Raw genomic sequence first — 26,199 nt, 5'->3', positions numbered from 1 at the left:
CATCTTCTAGGACATGTGGTGATCGAGAAGGGATCTGTTTTACGCAACCCCTTACCAGAGACATAAAAAATCCTCTGGTTTGCTGGTTACCATAAAACTTATCATTCAAGAACTCTCAAACTAAAGTGCCAGGCAGCCTGATACCTTCCGGAAAACAAATCATAATCCCCTACTCCCATAACAAACTATGGAAGAGAACTAAATAGTCAAATAAACCATCTTTTAGGCATAACCCTTCCCCAGAACAATCCCAATAAAACAACCAGGAGAAAAGTACTTCAATTAATCAGAGAACTAAATAGTTTAAACACAGCTAGTCTTTTAATCTCAGTTGATTATTTCTGTTCTATAGAATTTAATTCTAAAACAGCAGGTATAAAATCAACTAATAATGACAAATATAAAAATTTCAAAGGAAAACATGAACACAAAAGCAAACTGAATCCTGCTTTAATTGAAGCTTGTGCAGGAGTATAAAGTCCTACGGAAATATTACATAGAATCTTCTGAAAGCAGGAGTCACAACCACCCCTGTGGAGAGGCAGATGAGAGTAATTCATAGCTCACCAAGGCCTCTCTGCATCAAGTTCCCAGAATACCCACTGGATCTCTTCACCATCTCAGTCCTGTGCCCGAGCCTCTCCCATCTTGATTTCATTATAAGATGAAAGGGGGCTATAGTATTTGAAATTATTCTGGCCTCAAGAAATTTAAAGACACTGATGAGTAGAACATCCAAAATTTAAATAACTGTAACAAGGAAGCCAGCTGACCTTAATAGAGTACTCAGCTAGTGAACAGCAGGTGGACTGACTCATCCTGGACACAAATTTCATTAAGGCTTCAAACAGGAATAAGGAGCATAACGATACCATTTTATAATCCAAGTTTACAAGAAGTTTACTGTCCAGATCGGGTACTGCTCAGACCTGCAGATAGCTTATTTCTAAAAGATCACCACCCACTGCAAGCAGCCACACGTCTCCACTCTTCCTTGTTTCTTTCTCAGTGTCACAAATACCAATTTGACTTCTTCAGGAGGAATGGACAACCCAAGGTTACACAGGGAGCCTGAAGAAGAGGTTCAAAAGTCTAAAAATAGGAAATAAAGCGGGTGGGGAAGACAAAGTTGTTTCTAATTCATTCTAAAACCCAAGACTGGCATTACCAATCCTTTCCCCCAGCTGAAGTCATCAAAGTATTAGTGAGGAGAACCTGGACACAGTCTGTGAAGGAAAGGGAGTTGACAGAAACACTGCCCTGTGGATGACAGTCAAGGAGAGGGGAGGTAGCAGTTCGGTGGTTAATGACTAAGTGCCTACGGAGCCTGCCCCTCTTCTTCTCCTGGCTTGGATCAACCTATGTAGATGCGATGGAAATCGTTGGCACCAAAGGCAGCATTACACTTGGGACATTTGCGCTGGCGGGTATCATAGCGGGTCTTAACACACTCAAAGCAGAAAACATGAAAACACTTGGTAAGCACAGCATCCTTTTTACGCATGTTGCAACACGGACAGGTCAGGCGTGCCTAGAAAAAAAAGGAATCAGAGTCAGAACAACCATAAAGGTTTATGACCCAAATGGCTCATGTAGAAGCAAACAATAAGAAAATCCACTGAGCACTAAGATAATAATAGCACCACCCACCACCCCACTACCAGGATAAACCGTTCTCTGGTTACTTTCATGTAAAGACGGTCCGTATTTATTCTTCTAATTTGTTAGTAGGCCTTCACAAACATACACACACACACACACACACACACACACACACACACACACACACACACACACCAGGATAAACCGTTCTCTGGTTACTTTCATGTAAAGACGGTCCGTATTTATTCTTCTAATTTGTTAGTAGGCCTTCACAAACATCCACACACACACACACACACACACACACACACACACACACACACACACACAAATCACTGAAGCAGTTTTTTTAACCTTGTAGTCCTTAATCTCCTCCATCAGAATCTCATCACATTTGGGTACATTGTCTGGTTTCTTCGTGGTCTCCAGCTTCCTTCGAAGTCTAGAGATGTCCTCCTGTGATGGGAGAGCATAACTGTTACTCCCTCAGACCTGCCATTTGTGAGAAAAATTAAAGGCTTCAACTTGAACTTTCTGCTGTAGAAAGAAAGGACTTTCTGTCCTTTCATGTCTAATTATCTTCTAAGAATGTAAAGAATTACAAACAACAAGCTATTTTCTTTAGTTTCGGAGCAAGCAACCATAATCTTATCACCAAACTTCAGTTGTATCTAAGTGTATTCAATTTAGTTCTGTGTAAATCCAGTCAAAGAGTTTAGAGGGATTAAATTTTTTTAAAAAGGTAAATGATGAAAACTTGATAGGCCACTTTATTTGAAGGCAATTAATTTTAAGCAGAAGATAGACTGGATTGTAATTTACAGATTTACAGCTAGGGACAGAAAGGCATCCTAAGAAACAATAGATATGCAAAAAACAGAAAAATTGTAGAACTTTAAAATTCTCTAAATTTTTTTACTGATAATTCTTTACGATTTCACTAACCCATTCATTTAAATAAATAAGTACTGATTCCACACCCATTACGTGGTAGGCACCAGGATAGGCTTTAGGTATAATTTTCAGTGAAGAAAACAGACTCTGTCTTGTCACTCAAGGAGTTAAGTAGGAAATTACATACAACAGATCAGTGACTCTTAAAACAGGTCACTTCAGAGCCCAGAAAACCCCTAAAAGGCAAAAAGGGAAGAAAAAACAACTGACCTGGGCCCGTTTGAAATTGAACATATCTTTTTCTTTGGTGACACTGTTCTCTACAATCTCATCCTGAAAATCATGTAGCTTCTTCTGAGCCATCTCCAACTGTGCTTTGAGGTCATCTGCAAGCTGGGCTGCCTCCATTGCCTATGAGGGATGTATAAAGTAACATCTTCTATCACCACTTGTTTGCAGTGAGAAAAAATACCCAAGCCCAAGGAATAAAGCAAACCTGCAATTTCACCAGTGTCACACTTATTTGTTTGTCCAAAGACTAACCATCACATTAGACCACAGAGTGATCCATCGTACCTTGCGTTTATTCATCTCCAAGGCCTGGGTCCTAAGACCCAGCTCCTTCTCCCCTGTGCCGATGTTGCTCTGCAACAGGTGCTCCTTCTCTTCCAGTTTCCTCACTACCTGTAACTGGGCATCAACCTCAGAAAAAGAAAAGAACATTTTAACACAAACAGGAAAGAGAGAGAGGAAAAAAAAAAAACTGACCAAGCTCTGTTAATCCACAGTTCCATAAAAGAAACTCTTTAGAAATCTCGAGCTAATACTAATTCTACCCATGAACCTTTTGAATTACATGCAAGACTATGGCAATTTCTCATCCTAACATTCAGAGGTAATCACATAGCCACTCTTACCATTTTTCATGCACGTAAGTTTTTAAGATACACAGCACACGCACAAAAGACATACACATTTTTAACACAAAATGGATAAACAAATGAATCCCTTAGTGATATAGTTTAGACAATTTTCTGTATTGGCAGATTCACATTTGTTTAAACAGTTCATTGTATTCCTCTGTATGGATGTATAATTTATTTACCAACACTCTAATCATGTACATTAGTTTTTAGGGTTTTTTTCCCTACTATATAAAAAGTGCCACAATAATCATCCTTTTACATGTATTTTCACATAGAAAACACCCTATTTCAACAGGATTCTGAAAAGCTTTATTCATTCTAGTTACCTGAGTCTTCAGAGTCAAAACTTGGTCTGCCAGCTCCTCCTTCTCTTCTTTCAGCAGCTTATGGATCTGATTGGATTTGATACGCTCTGACATGAGCTTGAAGTTTGCATCATCCTTCTCCCTCAGCTGCTGCATCAAACGGATATTTTGCTCCTGCATATCTTCAAAGGCCTGGCCTGTGACGTCCATCTCAGAGAGGAGAGCTTCTTCTTCCTAAAATAAGAAAGAAGAACCTTCATTTTAATAAAATCTTCTAACTCCAAAGTGCACACAGGAAATTAAATGTGCCAACTATTAATCTGGAAATAACCAAGTGACAGGGAGAGACAGTTTTTAAGAAGCTTAGTTCTTAGTCACTAGGTTAGCCCTAGGAATACAGACCAACCTAGACAGCATATTAAGAAGCAGAGACATTACTTTGTCAACAAAGGTCCGTCTAGTCAAGGCTATGGTTTTTCCAGTAGTCATGTATCTATAAAGAAAGCTGAGTGCCAAAGAATTGATGCTTTTTAACTGTGGTATTGGAGAAGACTCTTGAGAGTCTCTTGGACTGCAAGGAGATCCAAACAGTCCATCCTAAAGGAGATCACTCCTGGGTTTTCATTGGAAGGAGTGATGCTGAAGCTGAAACCCCAATACTCTGGCTAACTGATGTGAAAAGCTGACTCACTCAAAAAGACCCTGATGCTGGGAAAGATTGAGGGCAGGAGGAGAAGGAGACGACAGAGGATGAGATGGCTGGATGGCATCACTGACTCGATGGACGTGAGTCTGGGTGAACTCCGGGAGTTGGTGATGGACAGGGAGGCCTGGCGTGCTGTGATTCATGGGGTCGCAAAGAGTCGGACACGACTGAGCGACTGAACTGAACTGAACTGATTCTGTTGAGTTAAAACTCTTTTTTTCACACATATTAAACACCTATGTGTACTTCAGTCTATTTATGCAGATATATGATTTTTCTAACCATTTTTGGTATGTTAGTAAATTCACTGGGACTTAAAAATAAAGAAATATACATTCCCTTGAGAAGGGGACAAGTGCTGTGACTCAGAAACCACCACAGTTAATATATGAGTTATTTATTTGTAAACTATTTGGGGAACATGTATTTCTTAGTTTCACATAACCATAATGTGTATAAAATTTTATATATTCATTACATCCCCTGATTCCAGATCAGCAAAAAAGGACAGACTCCTCAATAAACAGTTTCTGAACAACTGGCTATCCATCTGAAAATAAGAGTAAATTTCCTTCTTCTCAAATACACCAAAGTAACTGAATGATGAGAGACTTCAATGTAAAAACAAACAAGCAAATACATAAGAGAAAAAAAAAATATTAAACAAAAAAAACCCCTGGAATGACAGGGCAAATTTCACTGTCAATTACTTACTTAAAAAGCAAAACTTACTTTAAAAAGCTCATTAAATAAAAAAAGTACACCCACCTGCTTGGCCATGGCCAGCTTCTTCTGGAGGTATTCTATCTGCTCCTCTACTGCCCGGATCTTTCTTAAGGCATCTTCATCAGCCATTTTCTTATTCTCTTTTTTCTCCTTATCCTCCAGATCCTTGAGTCTTTGTCTTAAATCTTCCAACTATAGGAGGAAAGGAATCACACAAAAAGAAAAACAAAAAAGCTGTCACACAATTTCAAAAATCAATTCAATCTGTGCACAGAGAGAGGGCCCATAAACACCAAAAGAACCTTTACAGAACTGTGAAAGGAGACAAATGATACATTAGTGCACTACATCACAGCCCTGCTTTAATACCACTCCATTCCAATGTCACATGCTTCTACAAGCAGCATTCTGGAGAACTGCAGATGTACTTTCTTTTAAAATAGTAATTTCACCCTTTTTCTCTAGGCTCCCAAATTTTAAAAGCATAAGGCATTCTTTCCAAAAGTAATCAGAAGAAGAAAGTCAGTATTACCATGATTTATATGGCATATAGGGGAGCAAAAAGTTTGAAAAGGCTACTCCTATTCCCCATAATTTTCTGATGGAAAATCTGGAAATCTCTATTTTAGACGGTCTTCAAAAGGGAAGAAAATGCTGCCAAGTTTTAAACTCTAACTTTAAAGATAAAGAAACTACAACCTTCAGAAGTGTAAAGGAAAATCCCACAAATGAAGATTTCAATCAGAATGACAGTTAACGGCAGACCAGGTTACCTCTGCCTTAGACTTCTTCTCTGCTGCCATCAGCTGAACCTTGTCTCTCTGCTCCTTTGGGGCAGAGCGGTACATATCCAGCAACAGTTTCATCTCCTTTTGGCTCTCCTGTGCTTTCCTAGGATAAGGGTGGCAGAGAGGAATGGTATAATGAGAAAACAAAGGGCATCAGATCAAGGGAATTTTGAATTGAGTGAAATATCTTAAACAGTTCTATTTTACACTTTATACAACACAGCTAAAAGACAAAACTTTTGCAAAGACAATTAGGAGACTTTTGGACACACTCAGAAAGTATAGAAAAGTAAGTTGTATAAAGGAATCATTTCTCCCTTCAGACCGAATTCACCACCATCAAGTTGTAAGGTGAGCACCTGTGGCACTTCTTAAACAGGCCAAGGTCTGGGGCCCCACTCTTAGGAACTGAGATTCTGCAGGTCTGGGATGGGTCCAAGAATGTACTTTAAGTAAATCACTCAGATGATTCTGATACCACACTTGAGAAAAACAACAAAAACAACAACTCGGCCTCAAGGACAGCAAGAGGGAAAGAAAAAAAAAAGGAGAAAATTCAGTTTAAAATATACCACTAATCCTAGATTTGACAGCTGAGTGATTGACCATCAGTTAAAGACTAAAACTTTATCTTACTAAACTTTCAAACCTCTTAACAATCCTTTTTGAACGTTTTGGGGACAGCAGTCCCTCTAATCCAAACATCAATAAAGACTCAACTATGACCAATGCAGAGCAAGAAGGAACCAGTTCTACCAGCAAAGTTCCTGGTTGTGCAGGAGAAAGAGGGGGCGATATGTGAGGTTATGGCAGTGTTTCTTTTTTTTTTTAATTTTATTTTATTTTTTAACTTTACAATATTGTATTGGTTTTGCCATATATCAACATAACATGTTTAATATCATATATGAAACAAGTCGCCAGTCCAGGTTCGATGCACAATACCGGATGCTTGGGGCTGGTGCACTGGGACGACTCACAGGGATGGTATGGCAGTGTTTCTTGACTCAAAGGTCTGTCTTACTGTTTCGGTGCCTGCAGCAGTAAACTTCCTAGAAATCTCTTTAAATGTGATATATACACAAATACTTCACCATCAAAGAGATCAATACTGTTCAAGTTATAGCCATACATATTCCACCTATTATAATTTAAATTATAATGAATGCCAACAATTTGCCCAAATCTAGTAAACAGCAGTAATTTCCAACAATTCTCATGAGTGTTAGACTGTTATCTCAATCATGACACCCTTTTCCTTAATTTGGATTTACGAGGAATAAGGCTGCAACAACAGGGTTTACTGAGACCTGATCACTGAACCAGACTATACAATAGCCATGCAGGCCACTGAAGTTGTACACTTGATCAAGAACTGAGACCACACTAACTGTACACTTGGTTACAATGAAAATATTACAATTATTGAATAAGCCATGCTTATTCAAGTATAACGTTCTAACCTTCACTTTAGAGTCAGAAACAGTTACTCTAAAAACATTGCTCTTACTTGAGTTCAATCTTCAATTGTTTGATAATTTCCGCTTCCTTTTTCCTTCCATCATCATGTTTCCCTTTCTCTTTATCCTTAGCAGACTCTCTCTCTTTTTCTGACTCTTTTAGTTTCTGCTTCTCTCGTTCTCGCTCCTTCTCCTTCTCCCGCTCTCTTTCTCGCTCCCTCTCTTTCTCCCTCCTTTCTCGTTCTCGCTCTTCCTCATCGCGTTTGGACTTAATTTCGTTGACCTCCTCCTGAGATGCCTTCGATGCAGCAGACTGGGTGGCTAAGTCCTCAGAATCCTGTTTTAGCTCTGCAGGCTCGTCCTTAGGGTCCTCAGTACTGGACTGAGACTGCAGGAGGGCACTGCCACTGCGCAGCCGAGTCTGGGAGGGCAGAGGAAGGAAGGCAGCACACACAGTTACAGTGACCACACTGTTCTCCTCACCCCGAGACAGCTTTGCAGACATAGCTGTAAATAATACTTATCCTGCTCCTCCTGATTATTACCTTGTTCAGGTCAGACTGGGCTTCTCTCAGTTTCCGCTTATACCTTAGGACCTCCCCTTTCAGCTGGTGGTTGTGATTCTGGAGGCTACTGATGAGGTGGCGCATCTCCCGGTTTATGGGGCCTTAAATACAGCATCAGCAAAGTTAGGAAGAACTGTGACAAGGGCAAGTGAAGTGAAATGAAGTGAAGTCGCTCAGCCGTGTCTGACTCCTTGCAACCCCATGGACAGCAGCCTACCAGGCTCCGCTGTCCATGGGATTTTCCAGGCAAGAATACTGGAGTGGGCTGCCATTTCCTTCTCCAGGGGATCTTCCCAACCCAGGATCGAACCCGGGTCTCCTGCATTGCAGACAGACGCTTTACCATCTGAGCCACCAGGGAAGCCCTGGTGACAAGGGCAAAGGCACGAGGAAAGAAAGTGCAGAACACATGAGGAACTTCCAAGAAACAGAAGAATTGTCAAAAGGAAAATTCCTTCTCGGAAGATGGAAACAAAACTGACCAACTTGAGTTAAAACACAAGCACCCCGCCTGAACACCAAAATGAATGACAGAATTCAAGTTCTTTAGGACTCCTGAGCTCCAAGTTAGTGCTAAAAATCCTGGTGACCATGCTGTCTTTCAAGGAAGGCATGTGCAGCAAAGCCGCAGGGTGGAGCCAGGGTACCGGTACCTGCTTGTTCATTGGCAGCAAGGGTCTGCTCGAATTCTATCCTCAGCATCTCATACTCCTTGCGGACCTGGGCCAGTGTATCTTCCAGCTGGATTACTTCCGTCCTCAGCTTCTTATGAAGACTAACCTCATCTCGCTACACACAGAAAAAGGAACCAAACATTCTTATCAGAATGAGGCAATGTCACCATGTTCTAGGACTATGTTTCCTAAATTTGACCTATAAGGGTCTAAGAAGAAAAAAAGAAAATATCAAGAAAAGAGGGATTCATTCCAATTTAATCAATACATTCAATCAATACTTAGTGAGTACCAGAGAGCTGCACAATACTGATTTGAGAACTGGCAGGAGACTCAAGAAATATAGCAAATGGCTCCTAAGTCTGAGAGTATTACAATTTAGTTGGAGAATTAAAGAATTTATCAATAGTCAAGTAAGATATATTAAATTCATTTGGCAGACATACAGTAAACGACCAACTACCAGAAACATAAACTTAAAGGCTAAGGAAAATGCAGAAGTGAACACATAAATCAAAGTTTCTGCCTTGAAAAAAAATTATTTACATAGCCATGCAGCTTCTATATACTGTTCTCCCCCACGTACATAAGACTTCAGCCACACTAAACTATTTTTTTAAAACCTTTCCCCTTTTTCTATCTACCGGTAAGCTTGTATTTATCCTTAAGATTCACGCTCCACTTTGGCAAGCGGAATCAGGGCAGGTCCACAGTCTATCAGATGCTCTGTCTCCCTTATCACTGCATGTTTTGGACATGCCCATTGCACCACACTGCATTCTACTGGACACTACTCTCCCCACATGACTGTATGATCCTTGACGGCAGGAGAGCCAACCATCTACCAGAGTAAAGACCTACAGCCACTCTATAGATGTTTGCTGAATGAATGAAAAATTAACTGAGCAAGAAAGAGTAAAATCATAAAATTTATGAGAGAGAAAGCTTATACACAGAAGGAAAAGCTAGGCTGTTACCTCAATGAGCTCCACCTGACGTTGGTGGGTTCCCCTAGTGCCATGAAGCAGGGTCCGAGCCTCATCCAAGTGTGCTTTCAACTGCAGACTCTCGTTGTACAGCACGGAGAACTGTGACTGCATGCAGCGATATTCTGGAGTCTCCTTGACCACTTCCTCCACTGCGCTCCGTAATTCCACCTTAGGAGTGCCCAAAGAAAAGAAAAGTCAGAAGCAGAATCTAGGATGCTAGCCAGGAAATAAAAATCTTAAAGTCTCTGATGTCCTATGCATCTGAGGCAAACTTTGTGAAATACATCTACCTATTCCTCTGGTGACATAGAATCTACTCCAAATTAATTTAGATACTCCAAGAGGTAGTACCTGATGCCTGCATCCTTCCACCTGACGACTGTTTTAATTGATACATGCTGTACACTATGTGTCCAAGGACACTAGAAGAGATCTGTGAAATCAGTCAGCTCTAGGGACAGAGAAGAGCACTATGAAATTTGTCAGGATATTTAAGAAGATAGGTGAGGACATTGGTCTCTAATTTGTTCTCTTTGTAGACAGTCACAAAGAAAACTACTTTTGATATTGTATCAAAAATACTTATGCTTCTTCTAAGCAACTGTTAAATTATTCTAACACTTCAACAGATTCAACTCGGGCTGTTTGTGTTCTGTTTTTTATTTTTTCAGTTCAAACATCTTTATGCATGTATTTACTTAGAAACGTATTAAATTATAAAAGACAAGTGGTTGCAACTGAAAGAGTGGTGGGAAGACTTTAGGAATCCATTTTCTTCCACCCAAGAACCATGAGAGAAAATTCTAATGGGCAGGTGTGAAAATCAACTGACCATCTGATCCTGTGGTCAGGATCACTGCCCACAGTTCCGTCTCTGTTTTGGCAGTTAGAAACTGCAGGGCTGAATCCTGTGGTGCAATCTGGCAGAAGTGACCTGGGAGTGGCCAGAAGCAAGTACATACAAGCTTCTTGCGTATGTCTTGTAGACAAGCCCCATTTTAAAAATCCATTTTGGATCATCACCCTAGTTTACCCTACTCCTCATTTTTCTCAAAGGTCCTACATTAGAGCATTGATTTAGTCAATGTACCTTTGAAGGCCGCTTTAAATCCTTTTCAGAACAAGGCAGGGTATAAATATTAAGTAACTATATAACCAAATAGATACAGCAACAAAACTTCTATTTTTCTCTTCCCTCGTAAATTATGATGCTTTATGTTACGCTTCATAAATGTGAGGTGATCAGCAAGGAGTTTTATTTCACTGCCCCTCAGAGCTGTGTCTCCTACCTTCAGTTTTTCATTTTGTGAAGTGACCTCCTCGAAGTCTTGCCGAAGTTTCTCCAGCTCACAGTGACGGTTCTGAGCCAACTCTTTGTTCTCTTCAAGCTCCGCATTCATTTCCTCAAACTGGAGAAAAGGAGGAAATGGCAAAATGAGACTAAAGAAAAGGAATTTCTAAATCATTCCCATTCCTAAGCTCCCATCTCCACTGATCCACTCTTCTAGTAAAAACCCACACTGTTACTTGTGAACTTGTGAACACAATCCTAAGTACCTAACTAACAACACCTGCTGCTGCTGCTGCTGCTGTTGAGATGCTAAGTAGTATCTGACTTTTTCGACCCCTTTGGACTATAGCTTGCTAGGTTCCTCTGTCCAAGAGATTTCCCAAGCAAGAATACTGGAGTGGGTTGCACTTCCTTCTCCAGGGAATCTTCCCTACCTGGGGATCAAACCCACATCTCCTGCATTGGCAGGGGGATTCTTCACCACTGAGATAGGCAATACCTGACACCAGGTCAAAAACACACATTCTGAGGGCGTCGCTGATTTTACCTTCCGGGCGTTGATGGTGATTGTACCACCGTAGAGGCTGCTCCCTGCACCGTACACTTTATAACCTTTTGAATTTACCTACGGAGAAGACAAAGATTCTTTAGTGAGAGACCCTAGAATTTTAGTCTGATAACCAAAGTACTTTCAAAGGAGCCTGTTTGTCCTCAAGTACTATTAATATTATCCAAGCCCATCCCTTCTGAGTAGACTCCTTAAAACAATTCCAGTCTTCAAACTATGAATAAAACAGCACTTGCCCGTTCTAAGACTTCTGCTAAGTGTCGGTTAAGTCGCTGTTCCCGCTTTCGAATTTTGTCAATATCCCACTGCAGGTCATCGATCATGGACTCCAGGACAGACACTCGTGACTCAGCTGTCTCCACTTTACTCTGCAACTTGGAAAACTACATCCCAAAGACAGGTGTTCAGAAAAATATACCGAAAATAAGACCAAATTAGAAAAGGAATGCCTTAAATCCCAAATCCCACAGAATTAGCCGTTTACTGCATAGAAAAGATATAAGTAAAAGATAATTCCCTTTCTTTCCAACATATGAGCATGAAACTGAAATCACAGGTTCTTTCAACAGTTCTGGATTAGTCACAATCAGGAAAACTGTAGAAGTCTCTAAGAACTCTCGCAAGGAAAAGACTACCTAAGATTTAATTTTTCTACCTCTGAGATGCACCATTTCCCTATACAGACCACAAACCCATCAGAAAATATGTGTTTTTTAAGAGGTAAAAGAGAACATCCTTCATTTTACCAGACAAATATTTTAGGAGATAAAAATTCAAAGATTTATTTAGAAAAGACAGTTATCTTTACCGTCAACCTTCCCTCCCCACATTCTCACAAATGATAATCCAAAGAGAATGAAAGGAAAACTTCCATTCTCTTTTTCAAGCTGACCCCAGGGCAATCTAGAATTAGATGCTATAAAGATACAAAAATCTATGTTGTTCTCTGCTTATTTAGGAACCATACATAGCTAGTGCTGTTTAATACTCTCATCATCAAACTCACACCTTTCACATCAATCTATACATATCCTTGTGTTAGTTTTAAAATATGGCCCCAAAATTCTTTGACGGTCCTCCCAACAGCAGGTGAGGTCAATGTCCCCACTTGTTGAATCTGGGTCAACTTTGGTGACACAGTGGAAATGATGCTACATAACTTCAAGATGTCTGAAAGGCCATGCAGATTCTGCCTGGTATTCTTCAAGCACTAATTCTCTTCCTCTCAGGAGAAGCCAATTGCCACATAAGAAGTCCAACTACCCTGAAACAGCCATGATGGGGAGGCCACACTCCAGTGGACAACTGAGGAGAGTTCTTAGCTGACAGGCTGTATCAACAGCCAGCCACGAGAGCCATCATGGACATCAGGTCAGCTGAGCAAAGCACTGTGCCTCTCCAGCTTAGTATTGCTAAGATTTGGGAAAGGGCTGGTAAACTGAGCAAAGCACTGTGCCTCTCCAGCTTAGTACTGCTAAGATTTGGGAAAGGGCTGGTAAACTGAGCAAAGCACTGTGCCTCTCCAGCTTAGTACTGCTAAGATTTGGGAAAGGGCTGGTAAAGGAAGACCTTCTCATCTTGGCAGCACCTAGTTTATACCTTAAAACATGAAAGTTATACTATTTTTTTTTACTACAATCCAATTTCTTTATAAGGACCACTATACTATAACCCCTTTGAAGGTTGATGAGAAATATTATTAAACTTCCCAGATGATTCCCATGCAACCAGCCCAGCGTGTACCTTGGCACTGGAGTTTCGGAAACAGGGTATAATGAAGAACATGGGCTTTTAAGTTAAACAGACTGACATCTGAGTCACAGTCCAATCACTTTCTGGCTATATGCTCTCAGACCAGTCACCAATTTCTCTGAAAGTGTTTCCTTAGCAATGAGATGAGAGTTATTTGACCATGGGAGATAATACTCATAAAGTACTTGAGTGCCAGGCACTAAATACATGGTAACTATTAACTTATAAGCATAAGAGTTGGGTGGCCCAACTAAGGTAGGTCAAATTTCAGCACAAGGCTTATCACCACTGTGTCTTAGTCATTTTATATAAATACCCAAATCTTGACACAGTTTGCTTATGGCCCTATGTGTGTCCAAGTTTGGACTAAAAACCCACATTTCTCAAGTTCGTAGATCGTCATAAATGCAGTATTTCCTACTGTTTAAATTTCTACCAACCCATTCCTCAGTAACACTGTACATGGTCTTTTGGACTAGTTTCATATTTGGGGGTTTAGTGTGTTGTTTTGCAAAACTTCATGATGGCAATTCTTCCTAAAAACTAAAATCCTATAATGTCTATTTAAACAAAGTCAAAGAGAAACATTTGATTCCTTCCTTCCCTTAAACCTTTCCTCAGACTTTGATTTCTCAGAGTTGGTTGCTTTAACCTGCCCTTCAAAATATCAAAGCAGGCTTTCCAGAGTAAGATGACCTGTAGAGCACTTAGTACTCTGAGTCAACACCTGGCACAGCCCACTGGAAACCGCCACCTCCTTTCTGGTCAAGTACCTCCTGAGACATGGTGCAATGCTTCTCCTGAAGGAGGTCTGTCAGTTCTTGCAGCCTTGTGTTCTCTTGTGCAAGGAAGGAATTCAGCTCCTGCACTGCTTCCTCTACCATCAGACTGTCTGAGGGAGAAGAACTGTATTTTAGTTTAGCAGCTATGGTGTCACATTTTACAACTGTCTATCCCGCCAAAGCATTCATGTGCCAGCTCACTTCACTTTCCTGGAAACTTAACAGCTGGCTTTTAAGATCTTCCCATGACAGATTAAGTACCCAGGCTTGCTTAGAGGGCTCAGTCCTTATTAAAGCCCTTGCTTAAGAAAACCAGTCAACCTTGTGCTTCTGCAGAGTTAGACAGAGGCAAGCTCACCTAACGCCCATCCTTTTCTATGAAACCAAAATGCCTTGTGAAAAAAAATGGAGGGTGTCCTATAACTTTATTCAGATAAGGAATGGTCACCCCAAAAAACTGCATTTTAGACTTGCAGACAAGACAGAGTATCTCTAATCAGTCTCAGACTTAATAGTGGTAAAATTCTGTTTTCTAAGGCTATCACAAATTCCTGCTGCTGCTGCTGCTGCTGCTGCTGTTAAGTCGCTTCAGTCGTGTCCGACTCTGTGCGACCCCATAGACGGCAGCCCACCAGGCTCTTCCGCCCATGGGATTTTCCAGGCAAGAGTACTGGAGTTGGGTGCCATTGACTTCTCCAATCACAAATTCCTAGTATTCACTAATAGTGACATGAAGCCTCTCTCTATTGGCAGAGAAGGGAAGGGCACAGCAGAGAACAGCAATTTCACTGTTCAAATGGGCATCTATAAAATCATGAAGAATAAAAAGCATAGGATTACTTATCATATTCTGGAATACCATGCTAGATGTACTCTGGAGGCTCAAGAATTGAAATGTATAGTGTTATTTACAAAGAACGAAGTACACCTATAGAACTTAACATACCAAATTAGTATGCTTAAAATTAGAGTCATAAATACTATAGCTGGAATCCTCTCAGGTGATACTGACCTGATACTCTCAGGTCATATACTGACCCTAGAGACAGTTATCAGGAAGTAAAACTGGCATCACTCTTAGAAATGTAACACAGGTCAGTCATGTGGTAGTTTTCACGGTTTTCAACCAAGATTACCTACATCACCTGGAGAACCTTTAAAATTAGATACTTACCTAGGACTAGGGCCAAAAACTCTCAAGAGTGATTCTGATTCAAAACCTAAGGTAAGAAGTTGGGGATGAATTTTAGTCCTCTTAATACCCTAAGACATTGAGAACAGGGCCCAGAATATAATAAGAGCTCAATAAATATTTAGTGACTTAATAAACAAGCTAATAAATGCAACTCTATTGAATCAAGGGCCAAATAAACATGAGGGAAAAATGAACCGCCAAAAGTTAGAGTTGATGATACAATTCACACTTCACACATCTTTGTCTATTAGAACATTCAGCTAATCGATGGCAACCGTCTTTCATGTTATAAATAATAGCAACTTAGCAGTTTGTAACTTGTACTGAATGTTTTTTACTTTTTAACTTGACCTCTACCTTAAAATGCATGCCACCAAAAGGCATAATTTTAAAGTACCATTTAATGCACCATTCTTTTTAGCTCCTTTTTAAACACAGTAATTCCTTTCTTGATATTCATTTATAAAATCAAGTTTATCAATGAGACAGCCTCTGCATATGGCATTCTGTCTGATATAATATGCACATGGATATACCATATGTATTATGCATTATGGTATATCCATGTGCATATTGTTTAATAATACGTCCTAACTATTCAAGTAGAGCTAAGGAAGAAAGAAGTAACATACAACTCAGCTTGCATTAGATGACAGGGAAGATTTATAGCCATTCATTCACCATTATATAAGCTCCAACTAGACACCAGAAACAGGGCAAGAAAATGGAGAAACAAAGAGTAAGGCAAGACAGTGCACCAAGAGACATAGCTGGGAACACACAAAGTAGATATAATATATGAGCACAAAAGTCTGGGAGGACACAAATAATACTATTTACAACAGCTATCTCTGGAAAAGTAAGATGGGAGGACTTTTGTGACTTCTGATTTGTATATCTTAAAACAAGTATCCGTTATAAATAATAAAATACAGAAACACACACACTATTAGAAAAACAAAACAAACTTTTGAGCACAAAATTTTACCAAGTCCTTAATATGCCTCTCCTTCTAATTCTATTGATTAACTTGGCCTAAGTATCTTTAAAAACAAAATTACAGAGTAAGAAAATTCTTGTTTTTCCCAGCCAGTGATTCAACCGCCATTATATTTGAAGTATCTCTCTCAGAAATGAAAGGTTAAACATCTTAATGACAATCAGAGAAATTAAAATATTACAACTAGGCCATGATTATTATTTAAAGCATGAAGTCAGGACATTTAGTAAGATGCAACCTAGCTACACAAGTACTTAACTACATTATACAAATGTAAGTTTCTGCATTAACTCTGAATAGTAATATAAAATAGAAGTTTTATTTCAAATAGACACTTTTCCATTCATGTATCTTGTTTTACCTTTTTAAACATTGACATCTAACAATTCTAAAACCTGAGCCAACTTTGTTTGAAAATAACGAGATAACAGAAAAACAAAAAATAAGAACAGATTAAAACTGACTTTAAGACATTTAATTAAAAATAAAGATATAGCAAGTCCTGCAGCTAAATTCCAGAAAAAATAAACGACCCAATCAAAAAGTGGGCCAAAGAACTAAATAGACATTTCTCCAAAGAAGACATACAGAGGGCTAACAAACACATGAAAAGATGCTCAACATCACTCATTATCAGACAAATGCAAATCAAAACCACAATGAGGTAACATTTCACGCCAGTCAGAATGGCTGCTATCCAAAAGTCTACAAGCAATAAATGCTGGAGAGGGTGTAAAGAAAAGGGAACCCTCTTACACTGTTGGTGGGAATGCAAACTAGTACAGCCACTATGGAGAACAGTGTGGAGATTCCTTAAAAAACTGGAAATAGAACTGCCTTATGATCCAGCAATCCCACTGCTGGGCATACACACCGAGGAAACCAGAACTGAAAGAGACATGTGTACCCCAATGTTCATCGCAGCACTGTTTATAATAGCCAGGACATGGAAGCAACCTAGATGTCCATCAGCAGACAAATGGATAAGAAAGCTGTGGTACATATACACAATGGAGTATTACTATACACAATGGAGTATTACTCAGCCATCAAAAAGAATACATTTGAATCAGTTCTAATGAGGTGGATGAAACTGGAGCCTATTATACAGAGTAAGTAAGCCAGAAAGAAAAACACCAATACAGTATACTGCTGCTAAGTCGCTTCAGTCGTGTCCGACTCTGTGCGACCCCAGAGACGGCAGCCCACCAGGCTCCCCCGTCCCTGGGATTCTCCAGGCAAGAACACTGGAGTGGGTTGCCATTTCCTTCTCCAATGCATGAAAGTGAAAAGTGAAAGTGAAATCACTCAGTCACGTCCGACTCCTAGCGACCCCATGGACTGCAGCCCACAAGGCTCCTCCGTCCACGGGATTTTCCAGGCAAGGATACTGGAGTGGGTTGCCACTGCCTTCTCCGGTATACTAACACATATATATGGAATTTAGAAAGATGATAACAATAACCCTGTATGCGAGACAGCAAAAGAGACACAGATGTATAGAACAGTCTTTTGGACTCTGTGGGAAAGGGAGAGGGTGGGATGATTTGGGAGAATGGCATTGAAACATGTATAGTATCATATAAGAAATGAATCACCAGTCCAGGTTGGATGCTGGATACAGGATGCTTGGGGCTGGTGCACTGGGATGACCCAGAGGGATGGTACGGGGAGGGAGATGGGAGGGGGGTTCAGGAAGGGGAACACATGTACACCTGTGGCGGATTCATGTTGATGTATGGCAAAACTAATACAATATTGTAAAGTAATTAGCCTCCAATTAAAATAAATAAATTTAAATTAAAAAAAAAAAAAAAAAGAAAGCACAGCTGGTTACAAGTGGACATTAACTTTGCCCTTCTAATTTTTTTTTATAATTCTACTGTTTCAAGAAAAGGTTGGCATAAAAAGTGATATTAAAAGCATTACATTTAATACTTTGTTATTTGTGCAAGACAAAATGTCCTGTGGGTATATAATATTCTCAGATTCCTTTCATAAACCCAACTTATCCTTTAAAATTATTAAAATATTTTTCAGATTCAAAAAAAATAATAAAAATAAAAAATCTTAAAAAAAAATAAAGATATAAGTTTGAAAATAATAATAATGTGTAAGTTTGAAAACTACAAACTCACACACAAAGGTGAGTTCCTATTCCTCCCCCTCTGCTCCCCGTCTCCCAGGTTTTGCCTCACCTCCACTGTTCAGCTTCCGTGATAAGAGCTCCACCTTTTCTTGCAGTTTATCATAGACGGTCACAATCTGGGACACCGCTCGGCGGGAGGACTCCACGCGCTCCTGCAGCTGAGATTCCATCTCTTCACTGGAACTGCTGGCCAAAGTAGCAAGGAAAGAGAAAGCTGGCTCTTGCCCTTCCCCTGAGGACACAGGGGGAAAAAAGAAGCCCCTAAAATTATAAAACTGCAAATATCAAAATCTACTTTTTCCCCTCAGATGGAGGGCCTCAAAGCGAAGCCCTACTTCAAACACCCAGAAAGCATGCAGCAATAAACTTGTCACGAACACCCACCTCTCTCTCGGTCATCTTTCCGTTCTTGATTGCTATCAGAGTCTGGTTCTGGCTCGGGCACAACAAGGGCTTTTCTCTCTGTGAGTAGGTCTCCCAAACCTTGCTCCAGATCATAACGCTTAAGGATGATACGGATGTTTTCATCAAACTAGAGCAGAGGAGGTACAGTTATGAAGATACAAAAGGAAGCAACTTTGGAAATAAAGAGACGGCTACGGAGAACTACAGTGCTCAAACCAAAACCTGAGTAAATTAACAAGCTACTACCTGACTCCAGTAGCGGTTGACAATCAACAGTGAGGCATCATCAGTGGCCTGTCTTCGTTCCAGTTTTTCAATGTGTTCACGGAGTTCATCTTCGATGGCTTGCCGTTGATCCAGCATTTCTGCCAGTTTGCGATTTTTGGTTTGCAGTGTTCGAATGTCTAACTCCTCCTGCCCCAGGAAACCAATCTTATTAATCTCCATAAAGAAATTAAACATATCAGCTGTTAAACTCAACAAGGGCTAATAAGTGGATAAGAAGTAACAGCAGAAGAAATAAATGTATGTCTGTTATGACGGGAGGAAAAAATGACATACACAAATACACTACAATCTCGACCTCAGCTCACTGTTCTAGTCACATGTACACATACAAAACACTGCTCCTGGGAGGCTCCACCATCCAGCCAGATCACCCTCTACCCCAGTCAGTCATCTGTCTCCTAAGGACTGCTCTTCATTCGTTCAAGACTTTGTCAACCAAGTTCTTCTGTATCCCAGTCCCTGTCAATACATCTAGTGACTTCAATATACATTTGGACATGTACACAAGCGCATGAGCCATCTAATCCTCTAGCATCTGTACTGTTAGCATTTTGAATTCCTTAACTTCAGTAATTACCTCCATCACTGTGCCAGACATTTCAAAAGCCATAGCCTAGATTTCTGTCATATCTGGAACTGTGCCACATCTGAAATCTTAAATTCCAACTTCCCATTCCCTGAATCTTCCATTCCCTGATATCTTTCCGGATATCTCATGACCTTATCCTAATATATTAGTCTTCATCTGGATCTCCAAAATATTGAGTTTTCTCCTTTCTCCTCTGTCTCCACTATCTTCCATACCTTGACTATACCCTATTGTATATTCCTTCACACTCCAACTTACTGGGCTCCTCAAGTTCTCAACCTTTAATCTTTTTATTCTATTTCTGCACACAAACCCTACTCTGAATCAATCCACATATTGGACTCCTCCATTCCTACACCCAGCATGATGAGACTTCTAGATAGGGTCATTAAACTAGGGAGACTGGCACCTTTATAAAGTGAGTTCTAACCTGAACAGATTTCATCATTTGTCCAAAAATGTTTCTTTCTTTAACAGGTGAACTAGCTCCTATTCTACATCGAAGCAGAGTCAAACTACGAAACCCTATCTGCTCTCAAATCACACTAAGCAGGTGACTTTGCTTCCTATTTTAAAGAGAAAATAGAAGCCATCAGATGGAAAGTTCTTCAATTCCCCTTCTCCTAGATCCATTCACACAGTTTGCCAACCTATGCCCATACTCTAAAACCTCAACTTGTGCTCAGGATCACGTTCTCTTTTGTTTCTGCAAAAATGTTACTCCATCAATAACAGTGCACCCCTCTCAGTACCTTTAACCTCTTTCTGAGCAGAAGCTGGTGGGGGTGGGAGGGTAGCGAGTAGGGAGGAAGAACCTCAGGCAAACAAACAGCGTGTTGAAAGGATTACACTTTTACTTTACCTAGAAATTAATGACTATTTTAAAGTAAGAATCATTTATTAGAGCACCAATTTCTTGTTTCCCTTTAATTTTCTCTCTTCTATTTGATAAAACATTCTTGATACACCAAAATAGTCAACAGTTTCCCAACTGTACCAGCTTATGAATACTATTAATAAATGACATCTCTAACTTTTCTGAGTATCACCTTCCCCTTCTTACTCCACCTGAAACCTGGATGAGAACACTGTTTTCCTACAGGCTTCTCCAGTGGTGGCTGTTTCTCTCCCACACCCTTTGAAGCCCTGGGCCTGGAGACAGGCAGGTGTCCTCCTTATTCTCCACTGCCACTTCTAAGCCACTGTCTATTTGCTCCCTAAAACCTCCTAGCTTTGCAGATCATGCCGCCAGTCTGGACCACCCACCACCCTGCCTTGCTGCACTCATCTACAAATGCCCACGTCACTTCTCCACATTTCCTGAAGATTTAGCACCTGGCATGTAATCACTCTCTCCACTACTACTCATGTACTTCTTACTAATTTCAATTCCCATATAGATGATCTTTCTTGCATCTCAGATCCTGTACCCTGACCTCCTCTCCTCCAATGATCTTGTCCTTTTGCTCCCTCAGCCACCAAACTCCCAGTTAGTCTTAGTCTTAGACTTAGCTATACTTGGATGTTCTCTGTAAACTCAATTTCCAACACCTCATTCTCCACAATTTTGCAGCTCATTCTCTCTAGGTTTCTGACTCCATTCATTCTTCAGCAACTCCAGGATCTACACTCCAATGGTCCTATATCTTCATCCTAAACCTACGTCCTTCACTCCTCTTACTTCCTTGCTTCCTTCTTGCTGCTACTGCTAAGTTGCTTCAGTCATGTCCAACTCTGTGCAACCCCAGAGACGGCAGCCCACCAGGCTCCACCGTCCCTGGGATTCTCCAGGCAAGAACACTGGAGCAGGTTGCTATTTTCTTCTCCGATGCATGAAAGTGAAAAGTGAAAGTGAAGTCGCTCAGTCATGTCCAACTCTTCGCAACCCCATGGACTGCAGCCTACCAGGCTCCTCCGTCCATGGGAGTTTCCAGGCAAGAGTACTGGAGTGGGGTGCCATTGCCTTCTCCTGCTTCCTTCTTAATCAAACTTAAATTCCATGACTGGTCACACTGTTTTATAACCTTCTCCTCCCTGACTCTATCTGTGCCTACTAAAAACCCCAACCTTGGTAACGTCCTATTCTCCACCTATATCCATGAAGCTGAATGTGACTAACAAAATAAATAAATAAATAAATAAAGCACCATGCTGACTGGCCTCAGTTTAAACTCTTTCTCGGTGCTGTCCAGCAACTCTACCCCATCTCTCTAGTCCATACTCTCTTCAAGATGACTACTTCGTACCTTCTCCTGTCTCTTCACACCTCCAAAACTTTCTCCCCCATCCTCACTCTCAGATGAGTCTTGCTTCTGATTTCACTGAAAAAAAATAGAAGCAATCAGAAAACCATGTCCACATCTATTACCCACAAGCCCAACTACTGACCTACTTATATTTGAACCCACATCCCTTGTGTTCCTCTCCTAGTTAAGGCCCCATCCCCACCTTGTGCATTATATTACATTCTCTCTTCTGTTCAAGAGAGAGAATAGAACCAGTAACTGCTTTCTCTTTCTCCTACATCATTAAGTTTATGCTTAGTCGCTCAGTTGTGTTCAACTCTTTGTGACCCCATGGACTGTAGCCCACCAGGCTCCTCTGTCCATGGGGATTCTCCAGGCAGGAATACTAGAATGGGCAGCCATGCTCTCCTGCAGGATCAAATTTATCCTGTCAAATCATTTCGCCAATAAATAAAAATGCCATAATATCTCCTACTTTAAAAACACAAAAAACAAAAACTTCCCTCAACCCCCAATTTCCCTTGGGCTGAGGCCCCATTTTCTTGGTTCTACTTTACATCAACACTCCTCCAAAGCAACATCTCTACCTCTTTCCCCTAATTCTTCTCCTCACACATTCTCTTAAGCTCACTGTAATCAGGCTGCCATTGCCACCACTCCACCAATGCAGTCCTTGTTAAGTCTCCAGTGCAATTTCTATTACTAAATCTAAAGTCTCAGTCCTCCCCTTTCTCAACCCATCAGGAGCCCCTGATCAACTCCTTCTTGAAACTCTTTCCTCCTTTGGCCTCTGGGATCCCACCCTCTCTTGTTCTCCTCCTACCTCAGTGGCCCCTCTTCGGTCAGCCTCGTCTCATCTCCTTGACACGAAGTGTTGCTGCTCCAGGGCCCTGTTCTCAGACCTCTTTATCTATGCTTGTTCCTTACAGGAGAGCCTATAATCTCATGGATTTAAATTCCATCTACTATGCTTCAGAAATGTTCAGCTTTAGCCAAGACCTCTCCACAGACTGCCGATCACCTCATCCAACTACCTGTCTCATGGATTTAAATTCCATCTACAATGCTTCAGAAATGTTCAGCTTTAGCCAAGACCTCTCCACAGACTGCAGATCACCTCATCCAACTACCTGTCCACTCATAGGTCTAATAAATACCTCAGATTTATAGTCCAGTATCAAACTTATGATTCCCCCCAACAGCTCCCCAAAATCTGCTCCTTTCATATACCTCCCTAGCTCAGCTTGTGAAAACTCCATACTTTTAAAATCCTGGGCTCATCTTGCCTCCTTTGTTTCATACCCTTCATACAATCCACGAACAAATCTTGTTGACACTACCTTCACAATGGCCTGAGCCACCATGATCCTTCATCAAGATTATTGCAACAGTCTTCTACATATAGCAGACACTTTTTCATTCCATGCCAGACTTCAGCACAGCTCTGGTGGACAGCTCCAGTCACACCACCAGTGTTCCTTACTTGAAGCATACCATGCAATCTCAAAGTTTTTTGTTCCACAATCTCAGCTGGTTTACAACAGAAACCTTGAAGTGCAGAAGAGAAGTTATTGCCTTCAAGGGCAACTGTCAACCAGCTGGGGCAGGAATCAGTGGATGTGTGTCCCAGCTCCCCACCCTTAGAGAGGAAGAATAGGAGGGAGAAGAGGGACAAGGAACGAGGGAACAATTTTGTTAACTGAACTTCTGCTTATAAACTTAGCTCCCTTATGGTCTTTTCTCAAAACCTAAGTCAGAGCATGTTACTTCCCTGCTTAAAACTTTCCAGTGGCTCCTTACTGCCTTCTGGATAAAGTCCAAACTGGGATGAGTGTTTTGTGCATCCCTTAGCATATGTAGTTATCTCCGGGAAAAGCACATTTCCCACTCTATCATAACAGTCTATTCTTTTCTCAGTGCCAACCTATAAACTGAAGTCCAGGAGCTGTCCTTAGTGTAAAGCACAGTGTCTGGCAAATAACAGATGCTCAACAAATATTTATTGAATGAAAAAATTTCCCTAGGATGCGTGACGTGAGACAGTGCCAAGACAAAATCACCTGCTGGCAACAGGAGGCTGATGAATCCCAGACAGGAAACCCAGAAATTACACTTCATCAACAATTTACTCTGAGTGTTCCTATTACTCTCTGATCCTCAATTTCAAAAAATAGATACGGTTTTGTAGGTTATACAAATGTAAAGCATTTTTATACCATATCCCTATGGTTAAGTTTCAAAATACAGACTCCTTACCTATCACAGTGAGTTTATGGTGTCTAATGGACATATAACATTACTATAAGTTTTTGGTGTATAATTGTCTAAAAAAATTGACAACTCCATAACAATAAGGATGATGTCTATTTTACTCACCATTATAGACACAATATCTAGCCCAATAAAAACTATTAATAGATAACATACTGAGTACTTACCATGTTAAAAAGTAATGTTCCTTAACAAGAACCCTTTCATTTCCTCCTCTCAAAACCCCAACGAGATAGATACTATGATTACATTTTACAGAAAAGGAAATAAGAAGGCACTCTCTCAATGATTGATTTTGCTACACTGCCTCTTAGTACATGGTCCCTTAGTTTCCAATGAATGAAAAATCAGTGTATAGCTTTCCACTGCTAAATAACTACAATCAATGCTGAATCTGGCACCAGACTCTTCAAAGAATATGAATATACCCTTAAAAACAAAGATCAAATGTCATTATATTTCTTTTTCAGAAATGAGCAACACATCATTTCATCTACTTTTGGCTGTTTTATCTCCCTCTTCTTTTCAAATCAATTTCCCTTACTCCAAAAGGCTTCCATAATTATTACTTCTAGGTTGCAACTGACAGAAGAAAAGCACACTCTCATAGCATTATTTCCACATACCGTTGAAGAGACACCCCCAAGTTTAATTGTTTCCACTGTGGTCCCTGAATCTTCAACAGCTGTCTTCTTCTCTGGAGGCACAGATGTGCCAGGCTCTCCAGCTGCTCTTTTACTTCCAATTCCTGACATCGTGGCACAAGAAGATAGCTCTTTTCCTGGAGACAAAAAAAAATCTTAGGTAAGATAGGCAAGGAGAGCAACTAGAGTCCATCTATGATGTAAAAACTAGCAACTTTTCCTGTCAATCCTTTAACCCGGGTCCATTAATTCCACACTTAGCAACATGATCCTCAAGTTCCTCTTGGAAAGAGAAAAGTAAATTGTGAAGTAAGAGGCGCAGCTGAATTTACAGAACTACAAAGTTCTAAATAGAATGCTACTAAAATACAAGATAATGGGCAAAAGATGAAGAGACTTAGAAAATTTTCAGGCATCTCATTTCCTGAAATGCCAACAGCTGAAAATATAGTTTGATTTAGAAACATAGAAAATCAATTAATTCTTTAGTGTTGGGAGAATCAGAGAGCTGGAAGAGACCTGGGAGATGTCTACTTAATTATTAATACTGAACAAGCCATATATCATCTCTGAGCCTCAATTTCCTAAAGCAGAAATAACAACAGTATATGCTTCCTATGCTCCTCATAAGGAATGAATAAGTACAGAAAGACTTTAGCATAAGGCCGTACACGAAGCATGCACTCAGAAATGCTAACTTTCCTTTTTATATTTGCAGTTTCCTTATTTCTAAACGCTCTCCCCACCAATTTGTGTCACCCTAGAGAAGCTAGATCTGGGTGTGAATCCCAGTACTAATTCTTAGAGAGCCTTGGAAAGGAATTCTTGATATGCACAATGCAAGTGACCACATACTCTCTCTGCTCTACTCGCCTCCCAGGGTTTCGGAGCTCAAAAGAAGCGGAATAGATGCTAAAGCACTTTGCTACTGAAGGTATCAGCCCTGCCATCACCGAGACGACACACAACTCTGCTTCCAACTGAAGCTCCAGAAGGGTATTGGTGGCAGCGACCAGAGTGGGTCCTCGCCTGGAGAGAAAGGAGGAGGACAATAGCCTCAATCCGACTCCAGAGGAGCCAAGGACCCAGCCTTCGGAGAGGCCAATTACAGGCCCGGGAGAGGGAGGCCTTGGAGCGGAAGAGGGTGGGGATTCCCGTTGCCCGCTGAGTCCCGTCCCGCCCTTGGCCGAGATCTGACCTGAGTTCTTCCAACTTGCGCCGCCCGGGAGTGGAACTCGGGGCAGTTATTCACCAAGGTCCGAGTAGCCCTCCCACCTCTCACCCCTAACCCACAAGTGAAGACCCAGCGAAGCTTCCGGGAGGCGGATCCAAGGGGAGGAAGAAGGGAAAGAAAAGAGGAAGTCGCTTCAATCTGGCAGCGTG

General features: G+C 40.8%; 1 protein-coding gene across 3 annotated transcripts; it reads right to left on the bottom strand.

Annotated features, from left to right (window-relative positions):
- Positions 1-299: 299 nt before the first annotated feature.
- On the bottom strand, positions 300-26,187 carry RNF20 (ring finger protein 20). Of its 3 annotated transcripts, none has more exons than XM_027550423.1 (21): positions 26,015-26,158; positions 25,672-25,845; positions 24,799-24,953; positions 19,025-19,192; positions 18,758-18,905; positions 18,423-18,605; positions 14,021-14,139; positions 11,732-11,878; positions 11,475-11,552; positions 10,926-11,045; positions 9,625-9,804; positions 8,627-8,762; positions 7,953-8,074; positions 7,458-7,828; positions 5,933-6,050; positions 5,202-5,351; positions 3,749-3,961; positions 3,073-3,198; positions 2,767-2,907; positions 1,957-2,058; positions 300-1,531 (listed from the first exon to the last, which is right to left on the bottom strand). In XM_027550423.1, exons 3-21 carry the CDS (start codon positions 24,925-24,927, stop codon positions 1,355-1,357), a joined length of 2,928 nt encoding a protein of 975 aa, XP_027406224.1. In that variant the 5' UTR covers positions 24,928-24,953; positions 25,672-25,845; positions 26,015-26,158; the 3' UTR covers positions 300-1,354. The 3 variants fall into 3 exon arrangements, with proteins under 3 accessions (XP_027406224.1, XP_027406225.1, XP_027406223.1); XM_027550424.1 differs by having other exon boundaries at positions 25,690-25,845; XM_027550422.1 differs by lacking the exon at positions 25,672-25,845 and having other exon boundaries at positions 26,015-26,187.
- Positions 26,188-26,199: the final 12 nt, after the last annotated feature.

Source organism: Bos indicus x Bos taurus, chromosome 8 (assembly GCF_003369695.1).
Source record: "Bos indicus x Bos taurus breed Angus x Brahman F1 hybrid chromosome 8, Bos_hybrid_MaternalHap_v2.0, whole genome shotgun sequence".
In the NCBI taxonomy this organism is placed as follows: Eukaryota; Metazoa; Chordata; class Mammalia; order Artiodactyla; family Bovidae; genus Bos; species Bos indicus x Bos taurus.
Note: the sequence above shows the minus strand (reverse complement) of the source record. Positions and strands in the feature narration are given on the sequence as shown.

Bases quoted from the DNA above. Each gene is read 5' to 3' on its own strand.
- RNF20 (XM_027550422.1), bottom strand. From the start codon at position 24,927: ATGTCAGGAATTGGAAGTAAAAGAGCAGCTGGAGAGCCTGGCACATCT. The intron at 19,193-24,798 runs GTATGTGGAAAT...TTCCTGGGGCAG, and splicing joins TTGGGGGTGTCTCTTCAACG to GAGGAGTTAGACATTCGAAC. The intron at 11,879-14,020 runs GTACTTGACCAG...TTTGGGATGTAG, and splicing joins ATTGCACCATGTCTCAGGAG to TTTTCCAAGTTGCAGAGTAA.